This window comes from Phyllopteryx taeniolatus, chromosome 6 (assembly GCF_024500385.1).
Source record: "Phyllopteryx taeniolatus isolate TA_2022b chromosome 6, UOR_Ptae_1.2, whole genome shotgun sequence".
Lineage (NCBI taxonomy): Eukaryota > Metazoa > Chordata > Actinopteri > Syngnathiformes > Syngnathidae > Phyllopteryx > Phyllopteryx taeniolatus.
In genome coordinates this window covers 13,053,409-13,066,822 of record NC_084507.1, presented here as the reverse complement: position 1 = coordinate 13,066,822, position 13,414 = coordinate 13,053,409, and the positions used below count along the sequence as shown (strand labels likewise).

Genomic DNA, 13,414 nt, shown 5'->3' with positions numbered 1-13,414 from the left:
GAGACGTAAGAAGTAACACATTTTGGAAGTAACTTGACCAACACTGCAACTACTTGACTGCCAGCTACATTACTGAGTCATTTTTGCACATTTATGTGAAGGTCTGCAATGTTCAGAAACGTAATTTTTTTTTTTAATCGGCGTAAAGGTCATACTCATTGAAACGAGCACAAGGTCGTTACGCACCCTCTTGGTGAGCTGCGTGTCCATCATGAAGTTGTGTACGTGCTTTTCGGCCTTGGTCAGCTCCAGCTTCCTGGCTACCACGGCAACCACCAGAGCCGTGCAACCGGCACCCTGTAACAGAGGAGGAAGGGTAAGGGGGTATTTTGGGGGTATGGGAGGAAACAGACCACTGAGTCAGAAGCTAAGGAGGAGGATTTGGCAAATCTGACTTTGGGAATTAAACCCGAGTGAGTGACGGGAGAACACAAACACGAGGAGGACAGCGCCAAACAGAAGTGATAGGAGAGAGAGAGCGTGAGAGGGAAAAGGATTAGGTTGGAGAGTTCCGTTCCATATCTGCAATTCTTCATGTCGACAATCGAGCCAAGTCTATTTTAATTTCCCATCCATCTGGTGTAAGATCCCTCATTCCATACTTCTCAAATATGTGACTGAGATGTGCGCTTGAAAAAGCATCGGAGATTGACACTCCATAATGTCATTTAATGGGACGCCGCCAATATTAATTACATGGTGTCAGTCTTCTGGCGGCCTACAGGAGGCTCGGATTTCGGAAAACGTGCTTTGGCTTTGTCGAGCGGCGGCGCTTGAGTGGTGAAGAGGAACACTGTGAGGATGACAGTCTTGGTTAACTTTCAGATTAGGCAACTGTTTTCAATGCGGACGCTGAGTGCTGGGAAGAGGAGGAGGAAGAGGAGGGTGGGGTATGCATGGAGAGGAAGGAGGAGGGATGAAGGGAGGGAGGCAAAGACAAAGAGAGCGGAGCGCTGTGAGTGCATACAATTGGCAAAGGCAGGATGAATCCAGGAGGAAGCGGACGACGGCGGCGAACGAAGGCAATGTTAATGAGGTCACATATCTCCTGATTAGCAATGAATTAAGATTAAGCGCGTTTAATGAAAATGTAGGGGTGCCTCTTCCTTCCTCACAGCAGGATTGGAAGGGAAAAAGCCATCGAATAAGCACACCAAGAACAAGTTTGCACCCAAAAATAACATTGCCCGGGTTCAGTCAGACGCAACACACAAACAGGCATTAGTGCCCATGTCTGTACACTCATGCACAACGATGAATAAAATATGATGCAAGCCAATGGAAACCCACAAAGCGTTCATACAAGTTGATGCTTTAGCGCAGTGGTTTTTCACACCATGTACCACCTCAAAAAATACTAAATGTCAAAATAAAAGTCTAATAGTCATTCACAAACTTCTTACACCAGGTACCATCTTAAAAAAAAAAAAGTCTGCTATCCATGCACCACCACCATGAGGAACATTATAAAATGAGAATGTTGTTTTAGTCCTAAAAAGTTAATTTAATACTCCTTTATGGAATTATGCCTGCGTGGGTTTTCTCCGGGTATTCCGGTTTCCTCCCACATCCCAAAAACATGCATGGGAGGTTGACTGAAGACTCTAAAGTGCCCGTAGGTGTGAATGTGAGTGGGAATGGTTGTTTGTTTATATGTGCCCTGCGATTGGCTGGCGACCAGTTCAGGGCGTACCCTGCCTCTCGCCCGAAGATAGGTGGGATAGGCTACAGCACGCACCCGCGACCCGAATGAGAATTAGCGGTGCAGAAAATGGATGGATGGATAATTATTCAATGAAAATGCATTGCACTTAAAGATAAATAAAATTTGGACCTAAATAATTGTTTGAAATCAAACAGTTATCAAGGATTTAGTGCAGAAGTACTGGAGTTCCAATTTAAATACAACTGAACTGATCATAACATAAGGCACCTGACTTCTGTCTTCGTTTCTCTCTCCCCTCGAGAAACTTTGTTCTGTTTCGACTGATCGTTTCTGATTCTCAATAAACATCAATTATAATACTAAGAAACCACAGCGGAAGCTTAAAAACTCCACTGTGATGAAGTAAAACTGTTCCGGCATGAAAGGGATACAGATCCTCCATTCTGCTTGACCTAACAGCCGAACAGGACAAAAATGTGCCGCGATCGTGAGAAAAAAATGACAGTTCATTGAGTGAATGGCGAACGACGTAAAAAAGCCACACTCGAGCCATGCGGTGAGTCACTTATGCATTTCGCGTATGGCACGTTTCTTAGTTTTACATCAGAATTATTATTTTTTTTGCCATTAAATGCCATTAATCAGTCTTGTTTTTGTTGTTTTGTAGTTTGAGGTGTCAGAAAAAAATATTGGCGTCAAAGGGCTTTCTTTTGGTAGGTTTGGTGCTTTTATTGTCACAGAACACAATATTCTGTGGGTCTGAAAATATTAGTCGAAATGCTCTAAACCGGCTGGTAGTAAGGAGAACTTTGAAAATGGCTGCCAGTGAATTAGTCAACAAATGTACTGCACTGTATTAAAAAAAACAACAACATTGAATCCACTGTACCATTATGAATTATTTGAACATATAATTCAATGATTCTTCCACATATCACAAGTGGGAGCCGGCGTACCACGAGTGGTATGCACGCCACACTTAGAGAATGACCGCTTTCGAGAAAAAAGAGCCTTGATGAATTGCTTTAGCACAATATGTACAGCACACTGTGTAGCTCTGTGTGTGTAATTGCGCTCTGTGGTCCGAATCAGCATGGTCCTGATTGTTCTATGCAGACATCATGTGTACATGTATGCATCTGTGTGAGTATGTTTGAGTTTTTGTGTGTAAGCCCACGCGTTGGATTCCAACGGGTTTCCCTGTGCAATTTCTGCAGATGGACTGACGCGAGCCGTTGTGATTTGCTTCATACGCCTGAGTGTTTCCCCTCGCTTTCTCTGCCACGGCACAGCCATCCGCCTCGCTGTCAGAAAACGGGGAATTACCATCTGTGCCACTGTGCAACAATATTACATGCCATAATCATTTTAGCATCAAGAAAAAGCTTCTGAAAAGACAAAAACTATACAGACAGGTAATAGTGTAGTCCTCAGCATTTATCCAACAAACATGAAGAAAGTCCTCTCTTACCTACCTACGCACCCATCCCACCTACCTACCTACCTACCTACCTACCTACCTAACATTTTACTATCGAGTTTACCTACTGAACAGTCTCCTACAGTCTGCCTAACGACCTACTTACCAACCAACCTACCTACCTACCTACCGAGTGATTGACCAAGCTACCTATATAATGTTCTCCTACCCATCAACCTCCCTAACCTTCTACTCCCGACTTTACATACCGAACAGTCTCCTACCAGTCCACCAGTCCACATACATAACCTTCTCATGCCGATCTACCTATAGATGTACATATCTACTAAGCTATTTACCTACCATAAGATTCCTGGGATGTCGGGTGTGAATAGCTCTCTTGACGTCATGCCACAGCATCTCAATCAGTTTGAGGTCAGCACTTTGACTGAGCCACTCCAGAACACATATTTTCTTTTTCTTAAGCTATTCTGTTGTTGATCTGCTTCTGTATTCTGGATCGTTGTCCTGTTGCAACACCCGTTCTCTTTTGAGCTTCCACTGTTGGAGAGATGGCCTCAAGTTCTTCTGCAAAATATACTGATAAGCTTGTGAATTCATTTTTCCATTGATGATCGCAAAGTGTCCATGTCCTGAGGAAACAAAGCATGCCCATACCATGATGCTCCCTCAATCATGCTTCACAGTTGGGATAAGGTTTGGATGTTGGCGTGCAGTGCCATTTTCCCTGGCGTTGTGTGTGCCACTCAACGAACTGAACTTTGGTTTTATCTGCCCACCAGATATTTTGCCTGTAGTGCTGTGGAACTAAAGAGCACTTTCGCAATCTTCAAATGTTCAGAAGACAGCAACGACTTCATTCTTGGTTTTCTCCCATGAACCCCATTCTTTAAGGTTAATGTATGGTAGATTTGTTAACAGAGATGTTGGCACGTGCCAGCGATCTCTGTAAGTCTTCAGCTTACACTTTAAGGTTCATTTTAACATCACTGAGCATTCTGCACTGTGCTCTTACATCTTTAGAGGACAGCCACTTAATACTCAACATTGCTGAACTTTCTCCATTTATAGACAATTTATCTCACCATGGATTGATGAACAAGACTTATAGAGAGACTTTGGGACTTTCTGGACCTTTTAGCGTTACACAACTTTATTCCTGTTTATGTCCTGACCTCAACCCGATTGAGATGCTGGGGCATGACCTTAAGACTGGTAGTCACACCAGACATCCCAGGAATCTTGCTAAACTGCAACCGTTTTGTAAAGAGGAATGGTCCAAAATTAATCTTGATTGTTGTGGCAGCACATCTGATCTGCAACTACAGGGAATGTTTAAGGGAATTAAAGAAATTCCAAAAGGTTCACATACGTTTTCCTCTTACTGTACCTACCTACCCAATGAATGACCTTATTAACTAATTGGCTACCCAACTACTGTACCTAACAACCAAATTCTACTTCCTACTTACTGACCAAACGTTTTCTGTCTACCTACATTCTACAAACCAACTTCTACCAAAATTGCTATCTACCAACCTACTAATCTGTACTGCCTACTGACAAATTTCACAAACCTCTTCTGCCTACCTCCTACAAACATCTACCCACCAATCTACCACCTACCTATTTCTGAACATCATCATTTCAGCACTTACATAGACATAAAAGTAAATGTAAAAGGCAGTCTGTGCAGATCTGCAGTATATGTATGTGTCTATAAATTGTTTCAGTGAAGCCACAAGAAAAATGCATGGGCAAAGTTGCTTGTGTGACATTACTTCCAATGCACTGCAACTTTGGCTGTACTTTGTAAAGAGCCTCCACTTGCACAGTCCATCATCTTCCCACCTTGTAAACACCTGGTGCACCTTCACACATTGCCATTGTAATGACCGCGAGACTTCTCTCTGTACACACTCATTACAATAATTCAAAGGAATCCATTTTCTTCCAGTAACCCGTCACCCAAAGTGTAACCTTAATTTCTTCGCAGGGCTTCGCTTCTGAGCACTGTTTTCTCTCATGCACTCAAACACTCATCACTCCTCCTCTGATGAGCAGTGAAAATAAAGCACTTTGGAAACTCTGATAAGAGTGTTTGTGTGTGACAGGGGAGGAGAGCGCGTGTGTGCATGTACGTGTGTGTGTGTGTGGGAGTCCTCTTAAGAGTGTGTGTCAAGCATAGTGTCAGTACTGTGTGGAGGATGCAGCCCGCGGCGGCGAGCAGGGGACGATCAGTATCCACCCCCCTTGTTTTGTGACTGTTACATGGCTCGCTCACTCATCGTTAGGAGAGAGCTATCAAACATTTAGCCTTTATCAAGGTAATAACATTCGGTTTTAATTGACAAAAGCTCCCGCTGATTCAATTGTTTTAATCAACATCTTCAGATGTGCAAACTAGCATCGAAAAGTGCCACATAAAACTAATGTTATTCGCAACACTTTTTTCAGGATAAAGAATGACAACCACAAAAGAAAACAGCAAAATATTATCTTTAGCAAAGGAGATGTGCTCACTAACATAGATTTAGACAGATTTGTGAACAATATTTTGGAAAAATAGACTTTTTGTGTACATAATGCAGCCCTATGGGGGGCACAAGCCAGTGCAAAATGTAAGCCAGTCCCAAGCCCGGATAAATTCAGAGGGTTGCGTCAGGAAGGGCATCCGGCTTAAAACTTTGCCAAACAAATATGAGCATTCATTCAAAGAATTCCATACTGGATCGGTCGTGGCCCGGGTTAACAACGTCCGCTACCGGTGCCGTTAACCTGCAGGGCGCTGGTGGAAATTCAGCTACTGGAAGTCGAAGATGAAGGACAGGTTAAAAAAGCGGGTTCTTAGCCAAAAACAGGAAAGCACAGAGTCTAGAAGTGAATGTGGGGACTTTGAATGTTGGGACAATGACAAGAAAAGCTCAGAAGTTGGTTGACATGATGATTAGGAGAAAGGTTGATATATTGTGTGTCCAGGAGAGCAGGTGGAAAGGCAGTAAGGCTAGAAGTTTAGCGGCAGGGTTCAAATTATTTTACCATGGTGTAGATGGGAAGAGAACTGGAGTAGGGGTTATTTTAAAGGAAGAGTACGCTAAGAATGTCTTGCAGGTGAAAAGAATATCAGATTGAGTGACGAGGCTGAAACTTGTAATTGAGGGTGTTATGTATAATTTGTGGCTATGCCCCACAGGTAGGATGTGACCTCGAGGTGAAAGAGAAATTCTGGAACGAGCTAGACGAAGTAGTTCTGAGCATCCCAGACAGAGAGAGAGAGTCGTGATTGGTGATTGGACATGTTGGTGAAGGAAACAGGGGTGATGAAGAAGTGAGGGGTAAAAGTTTGGCCTCCAGTAAAGGAACTTGGAGGGACAGAGGGTGGAAGACTTTGCAAAAAGTATGGCAATGACTGTTGTGAACACATTCTTCCAGAAGAGGCAGGAACATAGAATGACCTACAGGAGCGTAGGTCGAAACACAAAATTGGATTACATTTTGTGCAGACGATGTAATCTGAAGGAGGTTACCGACTGTAAGGTAGTGGTAGGAGAGAGTGTGGCTAGACAGCATAGGATGGTGGTGTATAGGATGACTGGTGGTGGGGAGAAAGATTAAGAAGACAAAAGGCAGAGCAGAGAACCATGTGGTGGAAGCTGAGAAAGGAAGAGTTTTGTGCGGCTTTTCGAAAGGAGGTGAGACGGGCTCTTGGTGGACAGGAAGATGTTCCAGAAGACTGGACCACTATGGGCAAGGTGATCAGAGACACAGGTAGGAGAGTACTTAGTGTATCTTCTCGTAGGAAAGAGAAGGAGACTTGGTGGTGGAACCTCAAAGAATAGGAAATCATGCATGGAAAGAGGTTAGGTTAGAAGAAGTGGGACACTGAGAAGACTGAGGAGAGGAGAAAGGAATACATGGAGATGTGACATAGGGTGAAGGTAGAGGTGGCAAAGGCCAAACAAGAGGCATATGATGACATGTATGCCAGGTTGGACACTAAAGAAGGAGAAAATGATCTATACAGGCTGGCCAGACAGAGGGATAGAGATGGCAAGGATGTGCAGCAGGTTGGGGTGATTAAGGAGAGAGATGGAAATGTGTTAACTCGTGCCAGTAGTGTGCTGGGTAGATGGAAAGAATACCTGGAGGAGTTCATGAATGAGGAAAATGAGAGAGAAGGAAGAGTAGAAGAGGCAAGTGTGGTGGACCGGGAAGTAGCACTGATTAGTACAGGGGAAGTTAGAAAGGCATTAAAGAGTATGAAAAATGGAAAGGCAGTTCGTCCTGATGACATTCCTGTGGAGGTATGGAAGCATCCAGGAGAGGTGGCTGACAAGCTTGTTTAACAGAATTCTAGTGGGTGAGAAGACGCCTGAGTAATGGATAAAAAATGTGCTGGTGCCCATTTTTAAGAACAAGGGTAATGTGCAGAGCTGTGGGAACTATAAAAGAATCAAATTGATGAGCCACACAATGAAGTTATGGGAAAGAGTAGTGGAGGCTAGACTCAGGACAGAAGTAAGTATTTGCAAGCAACAGTATGGTTTCATGGCTAGAAAGAGCACCACAGATGCATTATTTGCCTTGAGGTGGTTGATGCAGAAGTACAGAGGTCAGAAGCAGCTCCATTGTGTTTTTGTAGATCTAGAGAAAGCCTAATGACAAAGGACCCAGAGAGGAACTGTGGTACTGCTTGCGGAAGTCCGGAGTGGCAGAGAAGTATGTTAGAATAGTACAGGACATGTATGAGGGCAGCAGAACAGCGGTGAGGTGTTCTGTAGGTGTGACAGAGGAGTTTAAGGTGGACGTGGGACTGCATCAGGGATCAGCCTGAGCCCCGTCCTTTTTCAGAGGTGATGGATAAGCTGACAGATGAGGTTAGACTAGAATCCCCGTGGACCATAATGTTTGCAGATGACAATTTGATCTGCAGTGAAAGCAGGGAGCAGGTGGAGGAACAGTTAGAAAGGTGGAGAAATGCACTGGAAAGGAAAGGAATGAAGATTAGCCGAAGTAAAACAGAATATATATGGAAGAATAAGAGGGGTGGAGGGCGAAGAGTGAGGCTACAGGGAGAAGAGATAGCAAGGGTGGTGGATAGGGTTGGGCATTGACGACCGATTGTAACCGGGACTAACGTTCCGCTTATCCCGAAATCGTTCAAATTTAAAAATTTCGGTTCCCAGTTTCGATGCCTACAGTCCACCTACCCCGAAGAAGCAACCGGCGAAAACCAACGAAGAAGAGCGCGCACGAAGACGTGCTTGTGCCCAGCGGTGGCGGCGAACAAATTGCACAAATAAAAGGGTAGAAGCTTAAAAGAGGAAGTCAAGTTAAAACCTGCACATATAAACCATTTGACGTGGTGAAACAGTCCCAAGTAACTATTTTAACAATGCGATATTTAACTTAATATTAATTAATTAATATTAAGTCAATTGGGTTATTTCCACACACATTGCCTTTTAGTTCATAGGTTTGATATTGAAACTGGTTATAAAGAACCCAGAGTCAAATGTTCATTTTAGTCTATACTGCGGGCTGCTAAGGAATGGATGTTCATAATTTGGACACCCTTTATTTACACCATGCAAGCTTTTTTTACCCAGGCCCCTAAAGAATCGGAATCGAGAATCGTTTGGAACTGGAATCGAAATAAGGAAACGGAATCGCTCAAATTCAAACGATGCCATGTTGTACGGATTAGAGACAGTGGCACTGAAGAGACAACAGGAAGCAGAGCTGGAGGTGGCGGAAATTAAGATGTTGAGGTTCGCTCTAGGAGTGACCAGGTTGGATAAAAGTAGAAATGAGCTCATCAGAAGGACACCCAAGGTTAGATGTTTTGGAGACAAAGATAGCGAGAGGTTGATGCATGAAGTGAGGGAAGACATGAGGGCAGTTGGTGTTAGAGAGGAGGATGCAGGAGATAGGCTTACATGGAAAAGGATGGCACGCTGTGGCGACCCCTAACGGGACAAGCTGAAAGGTAAAGAAGACTTGAAGAAAAAGTCTGAGATCAGCTTGTGAAAAATGGGAGCAAAACCAAAAGTGTTGCATTTATTTATTTTTTCTTTAGTACATCTAAGTGTATCATGAAGATAAAATAACCTTTGAAACAGACAACATTTTTGTGATGTTTTTAGAAGCTTTGCAGATGCACACACATTTGACACATTTTTTTCAACATATTTTTATAAACAACTTGCCTGTACTAGTTCCAATTGTCTACTCCATAAATAATAGCGTACACTTAATAATTCCTCTCTGCAAACACATTCAAACTACATCCAAGTGGCTTCAATTACTTGAAAGAAAATGGATTTGGAAGCATCACTGCGATGAATTTGCATTTTTTTTAAAGCGTTTCTGAGAAAGACAGCTGACGCATTGGGAGAACTAAATCATTCTGTCATTCAGAACATTAATATGATTAGGTAACATTTAAAAAAAAGCAACATTCCCAATTGCAGCGCACACCCACTGTGTGGTGTCTCTCAATTAGTCTACATGTCCTTTGCTGGAAGCAATCATCGGTAACATTTCATTTCAATCCTCTTCCCTTTCCCTGACCTTGAAGAATAATTCAAAGCCGGGAGACTTTTTGGGGCATTTGCAATGACTATAAAAGCCTATCATTGCTTCACATTGGACTAATTGTCACCCATCACTCCAAAGTAAATGCATAACAGCGAGCGGTGCAAATAGCCACAGTTGGTTTGAAGGGAATCCAAGCAAGTATAAGTGGGGAAGTGGAGCGTTGAGAGGGACACTGAGAGACAGACGGTGGGTACAATTAAACACCGGGCCCTGTAGAGGATGAGGAGGAGTAGATGGACAGCAAGGGACGTGAAATGTGATAAACAGGGAGCTAGGATGGGAGAATGGGCAAGAGAAGCTGAGAGTGGGAGGATGTGACACCATGGAAAGGTGGGACCTTCATTATGCAATTGAGGACGTGCACATGCATCAACATTAATGGGCTTTCCCTTGTTTGTGTACCTACAAACACACATGAGTAGGCTAATTCGGGGGGGGGGGGGGGTGTTGTGATGAGCTCTGGGGGTGTCCTTGTTACACGAACAGCAGAATTTCTGTGGCGAGGGACAAAGTGTGATCTAATCGTTGACCTTTTCAATGATGTGAGGACAGCGCTGAGGGGATGGGGAGAGAGAGAAGGTGTGAGAGAGAGAGAGAGAGAGAGAGAGAGAGAATGAGAGAGAGAAAGAGAGAGTGTGACAGAGAGAGAGAGAGAGAGAGAGAGAGAGAGAAAAGAGAGAATGAGAGACCGCGTGACAGAGAGAGAGAGAGAGAGAATGAGCGTGACAAAAAGAGAGAGAGAGAGAGTGAGAAAGAGAGACCGGGGCAAGGACCCTAATCACTAGGAACGTACCGTTATCACTTTTTCAAGCCGAATCCGAGTATAAGTACTTACATTTGAGTACTCGCCAGTCCCAATACACATTGCTGATAATCCAATTACGTCCTGCAACTGTGATGAAAATGTGTTTTATTCTAATCAAATGTTGTTGAAAAACAATACATAGATTTCACCCAAATATAACACTTCTATATATATATATTTTTTCAATTTTTTCCTCGAAATATCGCCACACGGCTGACGCGGCTCCTACGCCGCCTGCCCGAAACGTACACTGCATGTGCCGCTTCTGTTGTGTGCACCTTGGCCTCCAGGGCGCAGAGTTGTGCATGTATGCAGGTAGTACGTCGATTTGGTGAAAATACACAAAAAAGACCGTTGCGACGAAGGTGCAAGTAATATTACTTGTTTTTCACTGAGTGGAAAGAATATATGCCTGTGAGTATTGTTACATCATCTTTCTAGATATGTTGCAGCGCCATTTGTGCTTGATTATTCATTACTGAAAAGGTTCTACCGCGACATCAACGCTAATTTCATTAGCCTGTGTGGTGTTTCGCGTTATGGATTAGATTCATGCTAACGGACTTTTGTAAGACGAAGCTATTCGTTTTGTTAAATATTCAACATTTAATTCTTCTTATTTTGTTTTTGTTTTACAGTATGGCAGTATCAACAAACAACTTGATACAAGCAAACATGGACTCTGATGAACTGTTATCTATCTGTCAAACTGCACACAGAATAGTATATGTCAGGCTGGCAAAGTGGTAAAGGTGTCGTAATATTGGAACATTTTTACGTGTACAAGTACATATCATCATTCCTTTGTACCCACCATGATTCCAGTGAGAAGACATACTCCTTTGCCACAGTAGGTATGAGGGACCATGTCTCCATAGCCAATGGACAGGAAAGTGATGGAGATTAGCCACATGGCTCCCAGGAAGTTGCTGGTCACGTCCTGTGCATCGTGATACCTGCACAACACACGCACATCCTTGTTAAAACTGCTCAAAGGATAACATATACCAAGTTCTAAAATAAATACCTGCATCTACAATTTGTCATTCTTCAAGTAAGAGATGATGACTTGAATAAAAAATGCATGTTGCACTAAAATAGGTAAAAGTCCAAATTTGCATGTGAATGCAGACATACAAATCATTACCATACTAATAGAACAGAGCAGAAATGTACAAATGAATATATAAGGGAATGACAATCATGCTTAAAATAAAAATCTACTAATATTTTGAAAAATATTTCTCGATGTTTCTCAAATTTGCAAGTGAAGTCAGAGAGATAAATCAATAAAAATATGATTATAGTATGTTGTAAAGTTTTCATTCTCCAAATGTGCATTTTATCCATGAGATAATATTATAATTGAAAATAATATAAAACTTCAACATTTTAATAGACTACAGTATTTACATTTTGATGTTTTGCATGAATAGCAGTAAAAATGTAAATGTTTCTCTCTGTGAACTCTGACAAAGAGTATCAGATTAAGTCCAGCACATTTGCCTTAAACAGAATACAATGCATGGCTGCAGCTCATTTAGCGCCAATATGTGTGCTCTACACACAGACAAACACGCGCACAACACTGTTACCGTAGCAACCAAGCCGGTGCAAATCGGACACAATGTTGCCTTCTCCAAAAATATTCATCAGAAACACAGAATGCTGTTAACGTTGATGAATGAAGAAACCTTGAATTTTTGAAAGATTTCATTCTTTACCATGCCGTGACAATGTTGCCACACTCACAGTCTTGCACCTCATTTGACGCCTTCTTTTGTCCCCTTCATTAGTTTGGCTTGCAGAGGAGAGGAAATGCCAATTAAACTTGGATGCCACCCAAACAAGGGCTTCCCACCAGCAGGGCATTTATGCATTTAAATAAGCTTATTAACCAACTGATAATTGCCCACATTGCCTTGTTTTTGCGCTAGAAGAAGTTAAAATGATACATTAGCAAGGCTGCAAAAGTTATACAAATGGGCTCATCGATCATTAGAAGTGTCTGGACATACAGGATCATGGAAAACTTGCTTTTAAGTGTTTGTATACAGATAATTGGGTCTGTGGAGTGCCTGCCCATCCATCAAGTATGTAATTAAACAACAAAGTAAATCTTGAGTTATCTGCCTATTTGTGAAAATAAAATTTATGTGTGCGAGCTGTTATGCACAGCAGGAATAGATTTACAAAACACAAACACAGGCAATTGCCTGGAGCCCCAAGATTTCCAGAGACCGCCAACGTCTCATAAAAACTGATAATCAAATTTACGTCAGTTTAAAGCAATTATTATTGTTTAAGTTTGAATTCATGTTCTTAAAAACACATCAAAATGTTTAATCTTTCATTAACGTTTCTAGTGCTCACCCTCCCTTCTCATGCAGTGGACTATTCCATCATCTTACTGCACATGTGCAGATTTGATCTAGGAAAACCAACTTGATGGCGCGTTGTGAAGAAAATTAAGCAGAGTGATCCCAGCGGAGTAGAGAAGAGGAAAAGGCGAGAGGAAAACAATCAGTTTCGATGAAAACTACCAAAGGTTTCAACCTTTTTCGTGCTTACCCAACTACACAAAGGGCTCTATTTTCGCGAATGGCGTAAATCCCGTGCGGCGGTCTGGTTACTGCCAATCAAAGCGGCTCCTCTTTCTCTTTAAATGTCGCGAAACTGACAGTCTCGACAGAAATATGGCACCATAGAGGATGATGCAAAATCGCAGGGATCAGTGAATGAGTGGCGCATTGTCATTCCTCTGGCCATGGTGTGGATCCAGACAATGTGAGCAGGTACCCTTATTAAATACAGAATGAGCCGGACACTTAAATATGTCCGCGGGGCTCTGTCTGGCTGCACTAGGGTTGGGCATCGAGAATCGAGAACCGATTGGAACCGG

General features: G+C 42.6%; 1 protein-coding gene across 1 annotated transcript in view; it reads right to left on the bottom strand.

Moving 5' to 3' along the window:
• Positions 1 to 13,414, bottom strand: part of kcnn3 (potassium intermediate/small conductance calcium-activated channel, subfamily N, member 3) — a 97,865-nt gene that overhangs the window by 26,632 nt on the left and 57,819 nt on the right. Inside the window, exons 6-7 of the mRNA XM_061777246.1 lie at positions 11,327 to 11,468; positions 187 to 297 (exon numbers count right to left, since the gene is read on the bottom strand). Of these exons, the coding sequence (XP_061633230.1) occupies positions 187 to 297; positions 11,327 to 11,468 (253 nt within the window). The remainder of the gene's footprint in view (positions 1 to 186; positions 298 to 11,326; positions 11,469 to 13,414) is intronic.